General features: G+C 43.2%; 1 protein-coding gene across 4 annotated transcripts in view; it reads left to right on the top strand.

Moving 5' to 3' along the window:
- The window catches only part of nckap1 (NCK-associated protein 1), a 53,475-nt gene extending 33,114 nt beyond the window's left edge, over positions 1–20,361 (top strand). For all 4 annotated transcript variants that reach the window (XM_011473276.4, XM_004086622.5, XM_023963062.2 and 1 more), the window contains 26 exons: positions 901–991; positions 1,303–1,440; positions 1,517–1,565; positions 1,649–1,805; positions 2,031–2,087; positions 2,391–2,487; positions 6,058–6,164; positions 6,242–6,374; positions 6,914–6,995; positions 7,069–7,127; positions 7,231–7,376; positions 7,445–7,577; positions 9,273–9,392; positions 9,615–9,754; positions 11,649–11,780; positions 11,862–12,080; positions 12,319–12,449; positions 12,993–13,090; positions 13,321–13,414; positions 13,498–13,580; positions 13,667–13,747; positions 13,830–13,923; positions 14,006–14,122; positions 18,751–18,860; positions 19,316–19,405; positions 19,489–20,361. In XM_011473276.4, coding sequence (XP_011471578.1) covers positions 901–991; positions 1,303–1,440; positions 1,517–1,565; positions 1,649–1,805; positions 2,031–2,087; positions 2,391–2,487; positions 6,058–6,164; positions 6,242–6,374; positions 6,914–6,995; positions 7,069–7,127; positions 7,231–7,376; positions 7,445–7,577; positions 9,273–9,392; positions 9,615–9,754; positions 11,649–11,780; positions 11,862–12,080; positions 12,319–12,449; positions 12,993–13,090; positions 13,321–13,414; positions 13,498–13,580; positions 13,667–13,747; positions 13,830–13,923; positions 14,006–14,122; positions 18,751–18,860; positions 19,316–19,405; positions 19,489–19,605 — 2,875 coding nt within the window. In that variant the 3' untranslated portion in view covers positions 19,606–20,361. The remainder of the gene's footprint in view (positions 1–900; positions 992–1,302; positions 1,441–1,516; positions 1,566–1,648; positions 1,806–2,030; positions 2,088–2,390; positions 2,488–6,057; positions 6,165–6,241; positions 6,375–6,913; positions 6,996–7,068; positions 7,128–7,230; positions 7,377–7,444; positions 7,578–9,272; positions 9,393–9,614; positions 9,755–11,648; positions 11,781–11,861; positions 12,081–12,318; positions 12,450–12,992; positions 13,091–13,320; positions 13,415–13,497; positions 13,581–13,666; positions 13,748–13,829; positions 13,924–14,005; positions 14,123–18,750; positions 18,861–19,315; positions 19,406–19,488) is intronic.
- Positions 20,362–21,937: the final 1,576 nt, after the last annotated feature.

Here is a 21,937-nt window from a genome sequence, read left to right as displayed (position 1 = left end):
ATTCAATACAATTCATTTGAACAATGGTTCACACTGGATGGTCACATGACTTCATTCAAAGTCTGTCCACACATTGGACTGGAATGATGGACTGATCCGTGTTCATGACATCACATGTGTGTTGTCCGCTGTGATGAACTTGGTCGTTTTTACGTTGTAGTAAAATAAATGCTACCATGTCTCAATCCAAATGGTATTTCCCAAAGCTGATGACAGATTTATCTCATTTTGAAACAAATGTATAATGGTATGGGTCGATTCGATTTACAACTTGCCTTAGACAGATGGATCTGGTTGGAATGTAGGAATAGAAATGGATTCATCGATTACGTGGATTAATCATTACACCCCTATGTGGTCTGTCTTTAGATCGCAGTGTTACTTGCACTGTGTTTTACATTTTTAACATGGGGGATGGGGAAAGGGTTGTTTATCTATCACAGCTGATCTGTTCTGTTCCTGAGTCCACTGTACCGCACCACATCTGCCAGTCTGCCTCTGCAATGTTCACTTTACTGTGTCCCAGAAGTCTGATGGTGTTCCCTGTACCCTGGAACAGAACAGGGAAAAAGTCAGAGACAAAAACATACTAACATGAGCACAAAGTCAGCTGTCTACACTGGAGTTGCAGCTTAGTCTCTACTGGACTCCTAGAAACAGAAACAGAGCCATGTTTTAGATAAGAGAGGGGACAGCCCCCCCCTTTTGTGTGCCCTGCTGCTTTCAGCATGGTCCGGTAAAGATGTGAGCTGGTGGTTTGCCTTGGAGTTGAATAGATGTCTTTAACAAAGTTCTGAGGGTTCAGTACGGATTCCTGCTGCTGTGTCTGCTGGAAGACAGAAAACAAGGAAACCTGGAGTCACTCTGGATAAACCTGAGCATTATGTGTGTGTGCTGCAGTGACAGGGAGTATCCAAGGCTGGGACAGATGATCGTGGATTATGAGAATCCTCTGAAGAAGATGATGGAAGAGTTTGTCCCTCATGGAAAGGTGAGGCGTGTCCTGTGTTCTCTTAGTGTTTTGGACCGCAGGTATGAGCATTCTAACAAATGGATCCATTTCTGGTTTCTATCACAACCGGAGCAGGATTCCAAAAGTACATTTATCCTTTTTAGTTTCTTGCTTATCTTGTGTAGTTTGGAAATGACAAAGTTCAGCATTTGATTAGAATCAAACAGTCCATAAAGATAAGATAAGTTAATGTTATTGAGCCACTGCTAAGAGAAACACCTGCATTCTTTCAAGAATTTGGTGGTGACCCTAGCTAATTCTGACACAAGCTGCATGTTTGCTGTGACCAGTCTCTGTCGGAAGCCCTGATCAGCCTACAGATGGTTTATCCACGGAGAAACCTGTCTGCTGACCAGTGGAGGAATGCCCAGCTGCTGTCCCTCATCTCTGCCCCCTCCACCATGTTGAACCCGGCTCAGTCAGACACCGTAAGTGCCCTTTCATCCTGCGTGACCTTCAGCATCAAACGTATGACGCCCGTCCTCCTCCTCTGTGTGCCCTCAGATGCCCTGCGAGTACCTGTCCCTGGACGCCATGGAGAAGTGGATCGTGTGTGCGTAGCCACATTCTGAATTTCCTCCGAGCCCTGGGCGGTTCTGGTTTTTGACTGGGCGGGTGTTGTGGGTTTTGTTGCAGTTGGTTTCATTCTGTGCCATCCAGCGCTGAACAGCGACGCGGCGGCGCTGTCCCTGTGGAAGCTGGCCCTGCAGAGCTCCACCTGCCTCTGCCTGTTCAGAGACGAGGTCTTCCACATCCACAAGGCTGCAGAGGACCTGTTTGTGAACATCCGAGGGTGGGGGGCCCCCACAGTTTCCCTCAAATAGAAAAATGCATTTTAAATGTGGAGACATTTCACTTGGGACCAAGGAAAATATCTGGAAGTAAAAAAAATATTTAGCTAAAAATCAAATGTTACTTTGTCAAAACAAGTGAAAAATCCTCAAATTTAAGATGCATTTCTGAAAAGCAGTCATTGTCGTAATGAGGGGAGTCATTTTCCAAGTTCTTTTTTTTTCAGGTACAACAAACGCATCAATGACATCAGGGAGTGCAAAGAGCAGGCCCTGTCTCACGCGTATGTTCACTTCCTTCCCAAAGTTTGCCTGTAACCCAGCTCCATCTTTGGGAGCCTTTTCCCGCCTCCCTGCTTTCTGATAAATAAGAATCCCTGTACTCATTTCAGCTTCTTCTTTCTTAAACTGTCATTTGAGCTTTTATTTCCACTTACCGTGCTCCTTTTATCTCTCCCTTTTTGCCCCCCTTCCTCTAGCCTCAGCTTTCATCCCCCTTTTCATCTGCCCGTCATGCTTTTGCCGCCATGGTCTCGGTTTTGAGGATCGTCCTAAAGTGTCACATTGTGTTTGCCGTTTTCCTTTAGAGGCTCCATGCACAGAGAGAGACGCAAGTTCCTCCGGTCTGCTCTGAAGGAGCTGGCCACTGTCTTAGCTGACCAGCCAGGACTTCTGGGTCCAAAGGTGATGCAGAAAAGCTCCGTAGATGACAGTTTGGAAGCAGAGAGTTTGACTGCAGAGCTTTCATATTCTGGCATTTAAACACGTTTCTCCAAAATATGAAGCTAAAAAACAAAAGTTTTTTGAGGTGAAAACACATTACTTTAACAATTATAAAAATAAAATATAATAACTAGAAAAACTAAATGTGTCTGCGATGGTGCAGGTGTGACTGCTTTGAGCTGAAGATTTTGCTCTATTCAAAAGCAGCTAAAATCAGCAGAGAAGTTGAACCAATACTTTAAAAGAACCTGAAAGGACTAAAAAAAGTGCTGCAACCTCCAGTTTACTCAATAAATGTGTCTTAAAAGAATTCAATGATCCATAACTCTAGGTTATTTTGAGGAATGATACCAAAATGTTTGATAAAGAAAAGTGATGTGAGATGAGGAGCTTCGTTTCAGCTTCATTCTTAATCCATTGTAAATCGATCATTAAAAGTAAAGTGTGCCCAACATCGTGACTTGTCTACATAATCCTGACTTGACTCTTCCTAACCTTATGGCTATGCTGAAAATATATGGCCAGCTGTTGGGTTATAATCTAAATATTACCAAAACTCAGGTTCTGACTATAAACTACTCTCTAAGTTCTGTCATTAGACAACGTTACAAATATAAATGGGATCCAAAAAAAGATAACATCCCAAACTCTTATTTTAATGCTTGGGACAAACGGTTGTGTAGATACATATGGACAGGAGCAAAACCAGGAAGAAAATATCAAACATTTCAAATCAATAAAGAACATGGAGGTCTCGTCCTTCTAATTTTGAAGCAGTCCTACTATGCAGCTCACCTAGCTCAGTCACGCAGGAGACCGAGGTTCAGTACCCAGTTTGGTTTTTAGGCAAGACCTTCATGCTGCTGCTTATCTGGGTCTCCGTGTGCCTTCAAAACATAGGGTTGTGTCAGGAAGGGCATTCGGTGTTAAACTCTGCCAAACCACCTGCAGATGCAAGATGAACAACAGCATCACTATGCAGCTCAGCTAAAATACAGAATCTGCTGGTGCGCTCCAGAGATTGCAGCCTATCGGAAACAGATCAAGGTGAATTTAGGACATAAAATACTCAAATGACTTTAGATCTGAGTGGAAAACACACTGTTAATCTGGAATAGAGTACCAAAAATGTAAACTGGAAAAGGATGTCAGAGTTTATTTTGGCCTTTTTCTCAACAAAATTCCAACCTGGTAGAACAGATGCAGCCTTCTTACACTGGAGTGAGAAAGGTTTGTGCTTATTCCTAAATGGAAAGACATTCAAATCATTCACTAGATTACAAACTGAGTTCAACCTTGAAAAATGTGACTTTTTTTAGGCATCTCCATCTGCGCCCTTACATAAGGCAAACAAAGCATTACATTTAAAGGTATAGATTTTCTCAAAGTATTTACAGATTCTTATAAAAAGTTACCTAACAAGATTGTCTCTAGACTTTATAAGGGGCTACAGAAACCTAAAGATAATAATTCCTTGGCTGTCAAATTAAAATGGGATAAACAGCTAACTATTGGGATGACTAGCTTGCATGGTGTGAGACACAACTAACATAAACCAGATCTGGAATTTGGAGGGAAAAATGGGCTCAGGTTCTACACACCACCACAAATGGGAAACACATTTCAAGGTAAATAGCAATGTTGTTGGAGGCAGTGTGCACAGGATAATGCCAATCAGTCTCACATCTTTGGTCCTGGACAGAATTAGTATAATTAAATGATTATCAAAACAATAGAAGCTCTTCTGGGTTATGTCATCCCTACTGACCCCAAAGGTTTCTATTGGGTCTACTACCTGAAAAGGAGATTTAAAGAGGATTGTTACCTTTGTAAAATATGCATAATTACCTTTAAAAAAAACAAAAAAAACTCTCTCTGTGTTGGCTGAAATGCGACCCCCCCCCTTTAAGTCAGACCAGTTCTTTCAAGTTGTGGATGAAGTTTATTAAATGGAAAAAATGACTTTTGCTCTACAAATGAAATGATTTTTTGTTTTTTCTTAACTTGTAACTCCTTTACTTTTGTTCTGTCTTATGTAAAAGAAAAAGTTATTTAAAAAAAAAAGCAAATATACCACAAAAGCTAGTAATAATTCTGAATCTGTTGTACTGTAGAAAGATCTATGGGTATATTCCATAGGAGTGTCAAAAAATCACCTTAATTGCAATTAATTAATTAGACAAATTTTTTATTTTTTTTAATCCCATCAATGTCACTTTTAATCTCTAACAATTGTTGCTTTCTCAAATATAAAACCCAAGACTCCAACTGTTTATTTGCATGAACATTTTATCTGAGCCCTGCAGAAAACGCATGTTACATCACTCAGTGCACGTCTTGGTGTCCCTGTATGCAGCGCGTGCCACAGGTCTGTCGCTTCTGTGACATCATCAATGTGCAGCGTTGTAGTTTTTACACAACCAACCCAAAACAACGTAAGGAATAAAGCCCAAAGAGCTGTCCGTCATCCTTAAGTCATGGGGTAGCGGGAGGGCTGTGGATCGAGACATGTCAACATATGATCTACGCTGTTGAAAGGAACTCAAAGAAGTGTTCCGACTACTTGAGTGAATTGATCTGTTGCTCTTTAGTTTTTTTTTTGTTTTTTTTTGTTTGTTTTTTTTTTTTTTTGGGGGGGGGGGGTCTTAATTGTTGGTGATTGAAAAATATCCCCCTTTTTGGTGTAAAAGTAAAGGTTGGAAGTCTGTTATTTAAAAAAAAAAACTTCATGAAACCACTTATTTAGTTGTATTTTGATCTTTTACTGTTTGATAAAAATATCTCAGGTAACGATCTCTAGAAAAGCCTCAGAGATCCCGTTTCCGTCTCCGAGTCTGGGTTCATGACATCATCAGAGACTCTCCGCTACAATGAGCTTCACCGTCCTCTGCAGGAGCTGCAGCTGGATGACGGACACTTCAGTGCTACTTCTGTCTCTCTGTGACCCAGTTTGACAGTTTGCTGCTCTGCATTGGTCCAAGGAGAGAGAAAAAATTGACGGCTTTTTATTATTGTCTCCATCATACTTTATCACAAAGTTCCAAAGGAGAACACAATTTGCTCAACAAGTTTGTGTCTTTCACTTCTGTTTAGATGCATGGCAATATCGGGCTAAACCATAAAGTTCTGGGGGAGAACGATCAGATTCTTCTCCCTGTTGGTTCTGGACTCCACCTGCTGATACCAACACATTGTGGGCTAAAGCAGACTTCCTTATTTGTTGAGGCGACCCACGTTTTTGCCATGGTTAAGACACCGACAAAAAATGTTCAGCACGTTAGAATTTTCCCTGCATTGTCGCACTGCCTGAAATGCGCTGCCGCCAGACTGCCACGGGCAAAAACTGCATAGCGGGACTTCTGACGGAAACTGCTGTGAGAATCATGTTCAGTTTGATCGCTGCTTCAAACTGAGAAAACCTGCAAAGGTTTAGAGTTACTGCAGTGTGCAGTACAGACAGGTCAGCAAAACCGGCCACTTCACTGACCCCTCATGTAAAAGTAACCCCCCTCTGTTTATGACCCCCCCCAGGCTCTGTTTGTCTTCATGGCTCTGTCCTTTGCTCGCGACGAGATCATCTGGTTGCTGCGCCACGCCGACAACATCCAGAAGAAAAGCACAGATGACTTCATAGACAAGTGAGCAGAACTAGGCTGAAGCCACACACAAATGCCATGCTGGTTTCAGGTCTGACAGATGGGGGGGGTGTTTGCAGACACATTGCAGAACTGATCTTCTACATGGAAGAGCTCCGTGCCCACGTGAGGAAGTACGGGCCGGTGATGCAGCGGTACTATGTGCAGTACTTGTCCGGTTTTGATGCCGTGGTGCTAAATGAGATGGTGCAGGTGAGAACGCCAGCAGGTGTGTGGACTGTCCTGCAGACTAGCAGTGTTCATGCAGCATGTCTGCACCTGCAGCTAACCTCTTCATGCAGAAAAACCTTTATTCATCAAATAGCATCCTGGCTGTTGTATTGACAAAGTATTTAAAGCCGTCAATAACATCCTGGAGATGATGTCTGTCCTGCTGTAACATCCACACGGTTGTTGCTGAGAATCGAACAGAAAGCCTTCATTGTCAGTATACATAGTAACATTGCAATTTAAAAGCAGTTTCCCTAAAAGTGGACATATAAGACAAATACAAAATAGAGTGACAGCTTTGGGAAAGAAACGTCCCTGAGTCTGTTTGTCCTACCCGCTATGGATAAAGTCTCAGGCTTAAACCCGGATGTGTATTGGCCCTCAGACTGTGTCCTGCCTTGCTGAGACAGCAGGGGTTGTAGATGGAGCTGATTGCAGGCAGAGGGCAGCCTTTTGCTGCCGCTTCCTGTCCGCCTCCGTACATCTCCTGGAGTTTGGGTCTAACTGTGGTTGTCCAACAGAACCTGTCTGTGTGTCCGGAGGATGAGTCCATCATAATGTCTTCATTTGTCAACACCATGACCTCCCTGAGTGTCAAACAAGGTGAAGCAGCATAAGGGGGAGGGGTGGGTCTGTCATTGAAACATGACTGAAGTGTAATGTGCGTGTGTTGCAGTGGAAGATGGAGAGGTGTTTGACTTCAGAGGAATGAGGCTGGACTGGTTCAGACTGCAGGTTCCTGAGACTTCTTTTTTCATGTTAGAGCCATATGAAAGCTTGTTTTTCTTTTCCTGTGTGACCACTTTGGTTTTCTGTTTCCTCCTGTGCATTGCTGAAGGCATACACCAGTGTCTCTAAAGCCAGTCTTGGGATTTCAGACCACAAAGAGCTGGGGAAAATGATGAACACCATCATCTTCCACACCAAGATGGTGGATTCTCTGGTGGAGATGCTGGTGGAGACGTCGGATCTGTCTATTTTCTGGTGAGTCATCCTCTGAGTGGCTGGTTTGAGTACGCCCTCCTTAACCGCTTCCTCCTCCATCTCTGCAGCTTCTACAGCCGCGCCTTTGAAAAAATGTTCCAGCAGTGCTTGGAGCTCCCCTCCCAGAGCCGACACTCCATCTGCTTCCCTCTGCTCTGCACACACTTCATGTCCTGCACACATGAGCTCTGTCCTGAGGAGGTGAGCATGTTATCTAGAAAACAAAAACTCTCAGAGGAAGAATGATGAAGATGTTTGTTGTAGAAGAAATACAAACACCTAAATCTGCCAGAACAGCTGGCTAAATTTAGTTTGGCTTTTTCTGATCTATATTGATATTTTTGTGAACAGATGAAACTAAAACCAGTAGAAATATTGTTGTGTTTTAGAAACTGCTGTGATTGAGTCTTTGCTCTCTGTAGAGAACTAAATTGAATTCAAAAGGACAGTTGATGAAAGGTGAAAACAGTCTTCATGCTACGCTTCCCCTAAAACCTAAAGGTCGTGTCACACTGCCACTACGTACAATCTGCGCATTGTCCACATATGACATGTTCCGGGATACATGCATGATACATGTAATTCATAAGTGTTTGATATTGGTTGCAGAATGTTGGGTCAGGTGCAGTTCACGTGTAGGAAGGCAGAGCGGGCTGTGACCAAGTACCCTGAGCGCACATGCGACTCTGGATGCCTGCCGAGCGCTTTTTGTGAATTCTCTAGCTGCCTCAGCTGGCGCCTAGCAGCCTCTATGTGCACGGACTGGGGTGGGGGCATGAGATGGGGAGATCCACGAGAAGTGCCTGACGCTTGTCTAGAGTTGCATCTGCGCCTGCCGTCCTCGGCCTCCTCCCGCGACCCGGACACCGTCCAGCAAGAGTCCTGACCCAGACGGGAGACCCCCACTCCATATAGACAGTTGGAGGGGTCAAAGATCGGCCGATGTATGTTCCCGTCACAAAATATGCATGAACCATGCGTAATCATTGCATGTAATATGCAACTTCGATTTTCTTGCGTCAATTACATAACTTCAATGTCATATGACAGTTAGACATCGCTGGTACTTGTGTAAAAAATTACCGTAGACTTGTGTGGAACGTTTATGAAAAGCCAAAAATTTGCAAATGCATGTTCTAAAAAATCATGCACAATTGCTTATGATGCCTGTAATAATTGTGCATGAACCACATAAAGTACGAGTGAGCTGCGTTCAGTCTCAACTGATCAAACATTTTGGACAGCTCAAAACCAAATTCATGTAAAGACACGTAAGCCAGAACCCTCGACTGACATTTCCCTCATCAACCAATGCCGAACGCAAGAAACACTTATGACATGTATCAGGCATGTATCATGCGAGACCTACATTTCATACGTTCGTACGTTCTGGCTGCGTGGCACGGCCTTGATTTAGAACTGACGAGGATCAGGAGAATCCGACTGTTTGATCACAACAAAGCATTGCGCAGGTCTACGGCAGGAGCTGACCGTGGTGCTGAAGCCGTCTGATTTCTGCACAGTGCTCTGAATGTCAAAAGAAAGAAAGTCAATGAAACGTGTTCTCTGCATGGTTTATTTTTTATTTTAACGTGGTTTATTCTGATACATCTGTCATTTCACGTAAAGAACCGCTCCCTTTTCTCACTTTTTCCACGTATATTCACATATGCACAAGATGTACGTAGTGGTAATGTGTTCTGTTGTCCATCGTTCTCCTTTCTGTCTCTAAATCATTGCACATTCAAAGGTTTTCAGAGTTTCTGCTGAGCTCTGGAGATGCTCTTCTTATTTTGAAATGTTAACTCTGAGTAGTTGTTTTTGTGAGAACATTTCAATCGTGAGCTTTGATAGTTAACAAAGTCCTGTTCTCTGTTTGTGTGTAATTCTCTGCAGCGTCACCACATAGGAGATCGCAGCCTGTCTTTGTGCAACATGTTCCTGGACGAGATGGCCAAGCAGGCCCGAAACCTGATCACTGACATCTGCACGGAGCAGTGCACGCTCAGCGATCAGGTACACGGCTCATGACCAACCCTTTTCTGATCCCGTGCAGTAACTGTTGAAAACGAGCTCTAATCAGGAACAGTGACAGTGATGTTTGCAGAGCTGCTTCACCTGTTTCTCACTCTGGGCTGTTTCTGTTAGAACATGGAGATGTTCCCAACAAAGTCACAGCTCCACTTTGTCCAAATTCTACCTCAGAGCAACAGAACGTCCTTTGCTTTCCCTTTGCAGCTACTGCCCAAGCACTGCGCCAAAACAATCAGCCAGGCAGTCAACAAGAAGAGCAAGAAGGCCCCCGGGAAGAAGGGGGAGCCGGAGAGGGAAAAGCCGGGAATGGAGAGCATGAGGAAGAACCGGCTGCTTGTCACCAAGTCAGTATTAAACGGGAGGTTTGATTCTTTTCTCCAGACTCTGGTCTGACTGAAAGCCAAATTTCCTTTTGCTTCAATGAAGACATACAGTTCAGAGCAAACGAGTTCTGTGAAAAAACAAACTGAGAACGCTTCAGAAATGGAAGGGTCCATCCTTGGTTTTCATCAACAAAATGCAGTGAAAGAACAAAATCTGAACCAGTACAATATTGACCTTTCTTTGCCTTCAAAAGGGCTTCAGTTCTTTTATTACTCGGCTGGAAGGTTGTTCCAAACATTTTGGAAAACTAACCTCGGATCTTCTGTTGATGTAGGCTTTCTCACATCCTTCCGTCTCTTTGTGCAATCCCAGAATCCCTCCATGATGTCACTTCCTGTTCTTCCTGCTCTCCTTCCTAAGAGGATCTTGACCAAATCTCCATTTGCAGAAATGCAGCCTGAAATGTTTCTCTGCTGCCTGCAGACACTCCTCATTGTTCATCTCTGCAGGCCTTCTACTAACAACTTCTCATGGATCCAGATCAACTGCTGCCATTTTTCTGAGCCCAGATCCTGGGTTTTTCTGCATACTTGATTTGGTTGACTTTTTTCCACATCATACGTTTTCTTTTTGGCTGCAACATTTCCACGAAGACACTCAGCGGCTCATTTGGTTAAGTGCAGGCACACTGGAAACCAGGGTTCGATTTCCAGGGGACACAATGAGCTTTATCCAGTGTGGGTCCTTGGGCAAGACTCTTCACACTGCTGCCTAACTCTGGAGCCACAGGGGGGGCCACGTTTGGGTTCCCCTGTGCCGGTCCCCAGCGCAGTTATAATACAGGGTTGTGTCAGGAGCGACATCCAGCGTAGAAATCTCTGCCAGAAAATCGGATTCACTGTGGCGACCCCTGAAGGGGGTGAATAACAATTCTACAATATTGATAAATGGTCTTTAAAGTGTTTCACTGAGGGGAAATCTAAATGTAGAAAAGCCTAAAAGTGTAGTTATTAGTGCAGATCATATCATAGATCCGTCCTGGATTAAAAGATTGTTTGATAGCAGCAGCTTTGTTTAGGTCAGCAGTAAAATTCATGTTTTTGTTTTAAGGCGTTTCATACTGAAAAAGCTTTTGTTGAAATGATTTACAAAAGTCCTCATCCAATCAGCGATGTCCCATGGACCTTACCGGTACCTGTTGACGTTTCCTCTTTCTTTTTTTTTAACATCTTTTAACATTTTAACTTTACTTTCTTCTTTTTGTTTCTCAGACATGATGTTTTTCTGTTACCGGTACTTGTTGTTGTGATCTTTATGATGTTTTTGTGCTGACTGATTTGATGATGTGGTTAACCGACTTGTTTGAGATACATGGATGTGTGTTTTCTGGCTAAATACAAACTCATTATATAACTCAGCTCACATATGAACATATATGCAGAAAGAACCACGAGCAGCTGTCATTTAACAGACCAGACTGGCATCTATGGGTTAATAAATGCTCATCTATATTACTATTACTATATTACTAACTGAACAGTAAGTAAATAACCAAACAAACAGCCCAAAGAAAAAACATGCATCGACATGAACTCACCTCAATCATCTACAGGCGCACTTCAAAGAGCCAAAATGTCAAAGAAAAAACTGTTTCCTTCTCCTAACTGGCACAGCGGCACACTCATGCACACAGTGAGGCGCACCATTGCCAAACCCAGTTGCACTTGCAACCAAAATGGTCTCACTCGCAGCCTTGAGCCCTGTACTAAGAATGAAGAACCTGGGCTAAAACCATCATTTAGCTTTAAAGACTTCATGGAGAATAAAATCCTAAAGTCTTAAATGATCATGGCAGATCAGTTTTGTGTGTTTTTGCCATAAAATGGGATTTGAATTGTTGCTTCTCTTTTACAGTCTGGATAAACTCCACACCGCTCTATCTGAGCTCTGTTTCTCCATCAACTACGTTCCCAACCTGATGGTGTGGGAGCACACCTTCACCCCGCGGGAATACCTCACCTCCCACCTGGAGATCCGTTTTACCAAGTAAACTGTCTGTTTGAGGACTGCAAGGAGTCTTCAGAGGAAACGGACAATGGATGAGGTTTCTGCTTCCTGTCTGTGCAGGTCCATCGTTGGGATGACCATGTACAATCAGGCCACCCAAGAGATAGCTAAGCCCAGTGAGCTGCTGACCAGCGTGCGAGCGTACATGACAGTGCTGCAGTCCATAGAGAACTATGTGACCATCGACATCACGCGGGTCTTTAACAACGTCCTGCTGCAGCAGACGCAGCACCTGGACAGCCACGGCGAGCCCACCATCACCAGCCTGTACACCAACTGGTGTGTTTCCCCGCCGTCTCTCCTCTGTCACTAGTAAAACTCTGTCTGGACTGCCATGCCCACCCCCCCACCACCCCCCAACTTACATTTTAAACAATATCATGGCGCACCCTCGCTTTTCATTACATTTAACTGTTGCTCACATTTCTGTCCTTAGACCAGAGGGAAAAGGTTATTTGTGTGTTCAAGTGAATGTTCATTTAAGTGTGTGTGTGCGTTCGTGTGTGTGTGTGTCCAGGTACCTGGAGACTTTGCTCCGTCAGGTCAGTAACGGACACATTGCGTACTTCCCAGCCATGAAGGCCTTCGTGAACCTGCCCACAGATAACGAACTAACGTTCAACGCTGAGGAGTACTCTGACATATCTGGTACGAGCGCACGTACATGCACTTCTCTCTGTCTCATGTTTCTGACGGACGGCTAGGGCTGTGTTCACACCCAACGCGATTCGCATGTCAAAAAATGTGTTTATTAGCTTGATGCCCCAGACGCATGTAGGAGGAGCTACCACCAAATGCTTTCAGCCCGATCTCTGTTTCTCATTTACAATGCATGAAAGACACGAATGATGTTTAGAGATCAGGCTTATTTATTTTAAAGATTTCCCAAAAACGATCCAGTTCAGTAGGAGAACATTTCTCCCCGTGTTGGATTTGGACTCCACTCACTGCTTGTGTCACTGAACACACCATGTGCCCCAAGCTAAGTCCCTGATTGGTTGATACGACGCGTCGTCCTTGCCAAAAGCTTTTTTAACTTTGGAAACGCGGTGCCGTGACGCTGAAAATGCACTGCTGCTGGGCCGACGCGCTCACATAGAGTCTACACTGATTTAGCATTGCATGTGGATGGGAAACAGCTGAAGACTGTGGTGAGGGTGAGTGTGATGTCACTTCTCTGCTTTTCCCCAGAGATGCGTGCTCTCTCAGAGCTGCTGGGGCCGTACGGCATGAAGTTCCTGAGTGAGAGTCTGATGTGGCACATCTCATCACAAGTTGCCGAGCTGAAGGTTTGCACCATTGGCTCACATATGCACAAAGGTTTACGTCCTGTTCGGATGTGCTGAAGCTTTGAAGCCTGCACACCCGGGGTAGTTCTCATCTGCAGCTCTGCATCCAGCAGGAAACTGACCCGGATTCTGGAGAAGATGATCACTAATCCGATTCAGATCTCGAATCTTTTTCTTTTTGTCTTTACCTGTCATGTTGGGACTCCTAACTCTGAGGTTCTCCTTTGTAGAAACTGGTGGTGGAGAACATGGACGTTCTGACCCAAATGAGGACAAGCTTTGACAAACCTGACCACATGGCCGCTCTCTTCAAAAAACTCACCTGTGAGATTTGTTTTTGAATGTCTGCAATCATGGAGGAGCTTTGAATGGGACCTTAAAACCACCTCCTCTGTGTGTGTTTGCAGCTGTGGACAGCGTCCTGAAGAGAATGACCATCATTGGCGTCATCTTGTCATTCCGTTCACTGGCTCAGGAGGCTCTGAGAGATGTAGGGTGTCAGTGTTGACTTGTTGTTGGCCATGTGCAGGTGTATGTGCACATCTGAACCTGCTCTCGTCTTTGTGTGCCCTGCAGGTGTTGTCGTGTCACATTCCCTTCTTGGTCAGTTCTGTGGAGGACTTTAAGGACCACATCCCTCGAGAGACAGACATGAAGGTGGAGCACACGCTTGCTCAGGCACGCTCACTAACGGGAGAGGCGCTCGTGTTCATCTAAGATGCTCGTTTCTGCTCCGCAGGTGGCCATGAATGTGTACGAACTGTCCTCAGCAGCTGGACTTCCCTGTGAGATTGACCCAGCTCTGGTGGTTGCACTGTCGTCCCAGAAGAGCGGTGAGCCTCGATGTCATTACAAACGTGCACGCTCTCTGCAGTGCAATCATTACTGCATTACCCTCTAAATGTGTGTGAGCAGAAAACATCAGTCCAGAGGAGGAGTACAAGATCGCCTGTCTGCTCATGGTGTTTGTGGCAGTTTCTCTACCAATGTTCGCCTGCAGCGTGATGTCACAGTACAGCCCTGCTATCGAAGGTACAGTCTGGCCTGCCCAGCCCCCCTCAGCTCAGTTATGAAGGGGATCCAAATCCAACTGATGCAATGAATCTTACTTTATTGTAAAGTATCATTTTTATTTGTTCTGTCCAACACGGCCACAACAGGCACACTGCCTCAGACTAAGGGAGATGACCAAAAAGGGGCGTGGCATATGACAAATGGACACCAGAAAGCTGAGGAACACAGTTTATTAGAGAAAGAAAAAAATGAAAACAACAAAATAAAATCATTACTGTGCTGGTTCTAAGCAAATACAAAACAGAGGGATTGGAGCCTTGGCCAAACATAAAATAATTCAGGTAGACAACTGAGCCAGCCACGTTGACCATTGGAGTTAGCAGCTCGCTGCTAAGGCTGCCTAACAAAGTCTGACTAAGGAATAGAATAAACAAAGCCCGCAAATAAGGACTACCAAGGTCCAACCCGGAACTAAAATAACAAATCCCAGCAGTATAAGACTGCTGAGGACTAAGAGGGACTCAAAAGAGAAACAAACCGACCAGGGGGTATTCCAGGAAGCATGTTTAAACTAGCCTGACTTTAAGCCTGAACTCTGGCTGAAATCCGCCTGAACTTGCTTACTCTGGGTATGTCGGGTCCAAAAGACCGGATATGAGTTAGCGTAATTACGCTCCACTTGGTAACCCTGGGTTAATGCTCGTGCACAGCAGGTACATAAAGACATTCTCAATGGATCACCGATTTCCAGAGTCACCATATACTTCAGTGAGACGGAGTCTGAGATTTAAATGACGACGTATGAAGATTATACGTCCATCAAAAAAGTAACACGGCTGCATCATCATTAAAAGAAAGAGTTTTTGCTTGTAGTTGAAGAACAGACAAAGTAAATGTACGAGTTTCTGATCTTATTTCCATTTTTTCCTGGTGACACATGTACATATGACTTATCCAATTTTGCCAACTTAAATGAATTACTTTTATTGGTAACAAATAATTGAGTTAAATTTAATCAACCTAATTTCTTACGTCTATAAAACTCAATAATTGTTTATACAACTCAAATTTACATATTTATCTAACTAAATGTCATATTACTCCAATTCAATTAATATTTTTTCCATCTTAATTATATTTCTTGAACTCATATGTCTAAGTTTGAGCCGGCAGATTATACTCATTTTTATAAAAATAAAAAGGACGGAAAAAAATGCACGGAGTGCATAAATTCATTAAAGAATTTTCCGTTATTTTCATTATGCGAGAAATGGTAGTAATGCTATATAAACTCATCATCGTCTCCCTCCCTCTCACTCATGGTGCAGAGACTTAAGCATAGTAGGACAAAAAAACTCGGCAAAACACAGCAAAACAGCTAAACAACTAAACACATTTGGTCAAAAACCCACACGTAAACCCAAATCGGTCCAGACAGGCAAAGGGGATGGTATCCCACAATCCCTTGCGGTGCCGATCTAACAGAAGCACCAAAGTTACACCTACTTAACTGAATTAATTTGAATGAATGTAAAATAACTTTGATAGATACGTGTTATTTTTAAACTGACGTAACAAAAAAATGATTTATCTTAACTGAAGCAAATAATTAAGTTAGTTCAAAGTAAAAAAGTTTCTCTTTCCAACATCCATACGTGGATATATTGGATTTTTCATATCACGATATTTTGTTTTTTTCATATTGTGCGATAACGATATTAAAAACGATATCAAATAACTATATTTTTCAAAGTAATCTTTATTGCACACAGTTTTAAAAGACCACAAATAAATTCAAATGTTTGAACTTTCAAGTTTAACAGAAAAATAGACAAAAAATTGATACACAATTATGTCAATATAAAAAAAAGTGCAATAAACTAAAAAAAACTCCCAAGAAACTCCTCAGTTTCTTTAAAATGCTCTTCAAGAAATTAAAGAAAGCTTAAAACAAAAATGTTCTTATTTAAATACTTTTGTGCAACTTCGAATAGCTTTCAAAGACAAGTCAAAAAAGAACAACAGATCAACTTAATGGCCTCCTATTCTGTGAGGCAACAAATAGGCACCATGGTCAGTGTGATTTCTGCTAAATGAACAAAAGCCTACAGATTGCGGGCAAGGAAGACAAGTGTATCAACCATTTCAGGTGAAGTCTGGCATTGAGCATGCTCGAGGGGGGTGGTGCTGCTTTAAGTGAGAAAAAAGGTTGGTGGTATTTCCACATTTATTAGGAACGTATCTTTGGCACAATTTGCAGTAGACGTTACTTTGACTTTTATCCGACTTTAGATAACCGAAAAACGTCCACACAGCGGAACTTTTCGGGCCGGTCCGTTCTACAATGCCTCTTGAACCTTCATCTGCGCCCGCTTGGCTCAAGTTTGTTAACGCCTCTTCAGACGGAACATTCATTTTCTGCAAGTGTTAGGATTTGCAACGCATGCAGATACTAGCTTGCATCCTAGCTTGTAAATAACGTTCACTCTAACTAGACGTGGCGCAGTTTATTCAGTGATTGGTCTAGCCCTGTGATACTTAATTCTGATTGGACAAGAGGGCGGGTCTTCCGGGGGTTTCTCCCGTGTTCATTTAAAACGAAAGTTTATCGCAATAGACTCATTTTACTATCGAAAAAAGGTAATATCGCAATAACGATAATTATAGTTTTATCGCCCAGCCCTATCCATACGTGGTCTTATCACCCTCTCATGGTGGAAAAAGTATTATCTGAGCTTCTTCATCCACTAAATCATCTTCAAATGGACACACCATGCTTCTTCACCTCTCTGAAAACAAACTAACCTTCAACTAAACCTGCTCCAGACCAGGTTATGTTCAGAGCATGAGTTGCTATGGCAACTTGACCTACCCTGAAACATACCTCCATTTCTGGAACCGAAAGCTGAGGTTATCAACTTCCTTAGCCTCAAACTTACCGTGGGAGCTAGCAGAACCTGCTTTCTGGAATACCCCCCCAGCACAGCTCCAACTCAAAACAACTGCTCCTCAGGCTCCTGCTCTGCTCTCTCTGCATGCCGGCCCCCCTGGATGAGCCCTTTTCTGACTTAAATACCTGGCAGGTGTTGATCAAGATCATTGGCCACACCTGCCAGGTGAGCAGAATGACGGGATGCAGCCCAGCAGCTGCAAGACAACACTAACAGCTGAGCAAACAAATCAGAGCTGAAGGCCTCTTGTGTTGGACAGATTTTACTGTTACAACAGAGGATTAGGAAGACGGGCAAAGGTGTAGACAGTGGGGCAAACAGTTATTTAGTCAGACACCAATTGTGCAAGTTCTCCAACTTAAAAAGATTAGAGAGGCCTGTAAATGTTCTCATAGGTAAACCTCAACTATGACAAACTGAGAAAAAAAATCCAGAAAATCTCATTGTCTGATTTGTAAAGAAAATATTTGTAAATTATGGTGGAAAATAAGTATTTGGTCAATAACTAAAGTTAAAACTCAATACTTTGTTATGTACCCTTTGTGTTTAACAACAGCAGTCAAACATTTGCTGTAAGTTTTCACAAACTGTTACTGGCATTTTGGTCCATTCCTCCATGCAGATCTCCTCTAGAGCAGTGATGTTTTGGGGCTGTTGCTGGGCAACACAGAGTTTCAACTCCCTCCAAAGATTTTCTACGGGGTTGAGATATAGAGATGTGAGATCTAGGTGTCTTTGCTCAAAAACAGCCTAGAGCATGATGCTTCCACCCCCATGCTTTACAGTAGGTATGATGTTCTTTGGATTGTTTTTTAAAGGTCTGAAAGGAACACTCGCCAGTTGCGAGCATTTTCTCCTTTTTGACCAGTAAGAGTTAGAGGGTTAGATAGCGGGGATCGAACCACCGACTCTTCGATCATTGGACATCCTATTCAACTGCCTGAGCCACAGCGCAGCGTAACAGAGTGAAGGAGAGGCTATATGTGCATTTCCACTGAAGTAAACACTTAGCACAGCGCTCATATTGCTCATAAGTGATGAATTGATGTAATAACAGTTTCTTTCTTAATAGTTTGACAGCCTTACAATCTAAAGCCTTACCAGAAGTCCTCTCTAAGTGGTTGGAAAACATGAACTGTGTCTTTCTTAATAGTTTATTGAGGTCTTTGCAGCTTCCTAATCTAAAGTAGGGCTTTTTCTAACCTCAAAGATCTTATTATCGTTTCCATACAAATGAGAAGACTTAACGTTCAGGAGGAGCAAATGCCAACGATCACCTTCTCCTTGTTAGTTTTGGACTTAACCCACCGATCACATCAACATGTCACAGGCCTGATTGGTCGATGCAATGCAGTTTCTTTGTCAAAGTTCTTGTTGGCTGCAGCAACTTTGTTAGAATAATGTTCTTTACTTTGTGTTACTTTTTAAAACGATCACTGCCTGTGTGAATCTCTTGTAACACAAATTTTCAAAGTGTTTAATGTTGTGGCTTGCATAATGTTATATATTTATTTTATTAAATAATAATCTGTAAATGGTAAAAGTGTCTTTATAATCATCGTATTACTCCCTTGCAAAGGGCTTAAAGTCAGCTTGGAAAGGTTCCTTTTATGTGTTGGAGGTGTGCAGCTTGCACACATTTCCTGTTCTCTTTGAAACACAATCACCTTTGTGTGCGTTTGCTGCCCCCTGCAGGCCACTGCAACAACATCCACTGCCTGGCCAAAGCCATCAACCAAATCGCAGCAGCGCTCTTCACCATCCACAAGGGCAGCATCGAGGACCGGCTCAAGGAGTTCCTGGCTGTAAGTCCCAGACACCCTTTCCCTTTTAAACCTGGAAGTTCAGGCTTTTGGCAGGAAAACAGGAAAACACTGAGGCTGAAACTGCAACAGCAAGCAGGAAGTTTTTTTAAGCAGATTCTTCCACAAAACATTTAAGAAGCAGGACGGAAACCTGCAGAGCATGAAAACATTTTCAGTTCAACCTTGTTTCAAGAGAATCCTTCAAACTCATTTGCATTCATAAAATCAGATTTCACCTAAAAATGTATGAGGGGGGGTATCAGGTTCTTTTCAGATTGTTTACTTGTCGTTTTTTCACAGATGAACTGTAACACAAACTCACACCTGCAATCCTGTTGTTGGAGCATTGCACACAAACCCACAACAGATGTCCATGTTGTTTTTTTTGCCTGTCTTAAGTAAAGCTGCTGCTGGACAGAAAGGATCAATTCCTGCGTTGTGTTGTTTGTGTGCAGCTGGCTTCATCCAGTTTACTAAAGATTGGCCAGGAGACGGACAAGACTACGACCCGCAACCGGGAGTCTGTGTACCTGCTGCTGGACATGGTGAGAGCAGCTCAGTCACTCATCAGTGTGTTCCAGCTGCAGTGTTGTACCTTAAGAGCTGCTTTTGTGTGTTTCTGTTCCAGATTGTGCAGGAGTCGCCCTTCCTTACTATGGATCTGTTGGAGTCCTGCTTCCCTTATGTCCTGCTGCGAAATGCCTACCATGCTGTGTACAAGCAGAGCATCAGCGCCAACGCATAGACACACACACACACACATACACACACTGACAGATGCACAGCACACTAAACCCAAACTAAACACACTAGTCATAGCACGACGAGTGACTTTAAGAAAACACTAGAACCACATGGAAATGAACAAACGCACTCCAGCTAAATGGAGGGATCAGTGTGATCACTGTAAGTCTTGTTTTGTGTGATGCGTCTGAGACCACGGCTGCAGCGGTGCTCCGTGTTTTAAAGATTCAAAGAACAAAAGTATAAACAGATAGATTCTATTCAGCTGAAACACCAAGATAAACAGTACTTTTCTTTTGGGCGGCTGATGACCTTTGGAGGCGGGGCTATTCTTTTCTGCAGGTGTGCATTCATCCTGACCAACATGCACACACTGGTTCTAACTAGTACTACGTGGTGACTCCGTTTTTTTCTTTTCTAGTAGTTGTAACAAACTTTTGTGGGTAAAAATCTATTAACTGTATTCTATATTAATGTAAGCTGAACTGTATGTTTTCATTCATTTGTTATTTTTATTAAATTGCCAAAAGTGACACTAAAAATTGGAAGGTTGGCTGATGTAAAAAGAAAGTTTCGGTTCCACAGTTGTGTGATAAACTGCAGACAGTTTGGAGGTGTAAACACAAAGTACATTTGCCTTCTTGAAAGGCTTGTTCAGCTGTGGTTTAAGCTTTTGTCCAAACAGGAAGACGGAGCTCGTAATCAGGACTGTGGAGCTGCGATGAGGCAAAATAAACAGATTTATATGTCCAACTAACTCTGTGTCATGTCTTCAAATTTAAAAATGTTTCATTGACATTTAAAAGCAGACCAGGCTTTAACAAAGTGTGTGTGTTAGTGTGTGTAGATTAGCCATTTGGCCCAAAGCAGACATGTTTCAGTCAAGTATCTCAAACTGAAGGTTTTCATCCATCTAGGTGACATCAAAGTTGAGTTATGGCATCTGGACATTAAATCTTCTTTCTTGAATTGCCCCCCCCTCAAGTGGTTGACTGAGTGTCTGAGCGGTTCTGGATTCAAGCCCCATATATCATCCAGGGGGTCCCCCCCCACATTCCTAAGGGCTTCCTGTGGGAAAAGTCTGTTTTGTGTCCACTGTATGTCTGTTGAGTACGTTTGGTCATCGGCGTACACTGACCGTGCTTCTTAGAACGCCCAAAGCGCTTCAGGAACAGACGCATTCACACACTGATGGCAGCTCTACGGCGCCAACCTGTAACCTCCACAAGCAATGGGTGTCTTTCCTAAGGACACTCTGTAACACATGGGTGGGCAGGGCGGGAACCGAACCTGCAATATCCCGGTCAGAGGTCGGCCGCTCTACCTCTGCAGCGGCCGACCCAAGTCTGTTTATGTCTAAGTACTAATCAACATCTTAGGCCTGAAGATGCTTCTTTGATGATGTTTCTGCTCGTTTTACATTTGAAACACGCCTATCTTGTTGTTTGTTCTAGTTGTTTCCATACGTCATCAGATTCTGCAGAGAGTGAGTTCATATTTACAATTTGAGTAACAACAAAAAAACATGGTTGGTTCTATGAAATGCATCTGTTGTCCATCCTCCAAATGTTCTTAGGTCCAGTTCAGTGCAAGAACCGAATGCATAATGCATAGCTTAAGTCGAGGCCTAGCAGATTCAGAACCAGTTAGAACCTGTCCAGTTCCCCGTTACAGTTTTCACAGCGCTTAAGACAACCGTGCTGCTCCTGAGGTAATGCAGCAACTGCTCGCCTGACTTCTGGAAACCAAAGTGGCTGTGCATGCCCCCATACAAGGCCCACGTCTCACGATAGTCCTCAACATAGCGGTGGACAGAGCGAAGCCACAAAGTGCTTCAGGGTTCCACTCCCCCAGCTGGAACATGCTCCTGGTTTTGCAGTGTCAGGGGAAGAATGCCGTCGACTCTGGAAACAAGTATGCAGCCTTTGAGGAAGATGATAGTTTGAGGCGTTATCCGAATAACAAGGAGGTAAAAATCCACAAGGGAGAAGCAAAACGCAGTGAGGTGTGTGAGTTGGACCCCCTCCAGATTCGGGTTGTACAACATACATTAATGCGTCACCGGCACGACGAACAACCATACAATCAGGACCATAAATATTTGGACACATTTGTTCTAATTTAGTTTTTGTTCATTACCACAGTGAATTTTAGAAAAACTAAAGCATTTTTAAACACAATCCCTTCATTTCATGGCCTCATAGGTAATTGGACAAATGAAATAACTGTAAACCAAATGGTCATTCCTAATATTTGGTTGAAAAGCCTTTGTTGTCAATGACAGCCTGAAGTCTTGAACTCATGGACATTACCAGATGCTGGGTTTTCTCCTT

The sequence above is a fragment of the Oryzias latipes genome, chromosome 15, assembly GCF_053564925.1.
Source record: "Oryzias latipes strain Hd-rR chromosome 15, Olatipes_Hd-rR_3.1".
Classification (NCBI taxonomy): domain Eukaryota; kingdom Metazoa; phylum Chordata; class Actinopteri; order Beloniformes; family Adrianichthyidae; genus Oryzias; species Oryzias latipes.
Note: the sequence above shows the minus strand (reverse complement) of the source record. Positions and strands in the feature narration are given on the sequence as shown.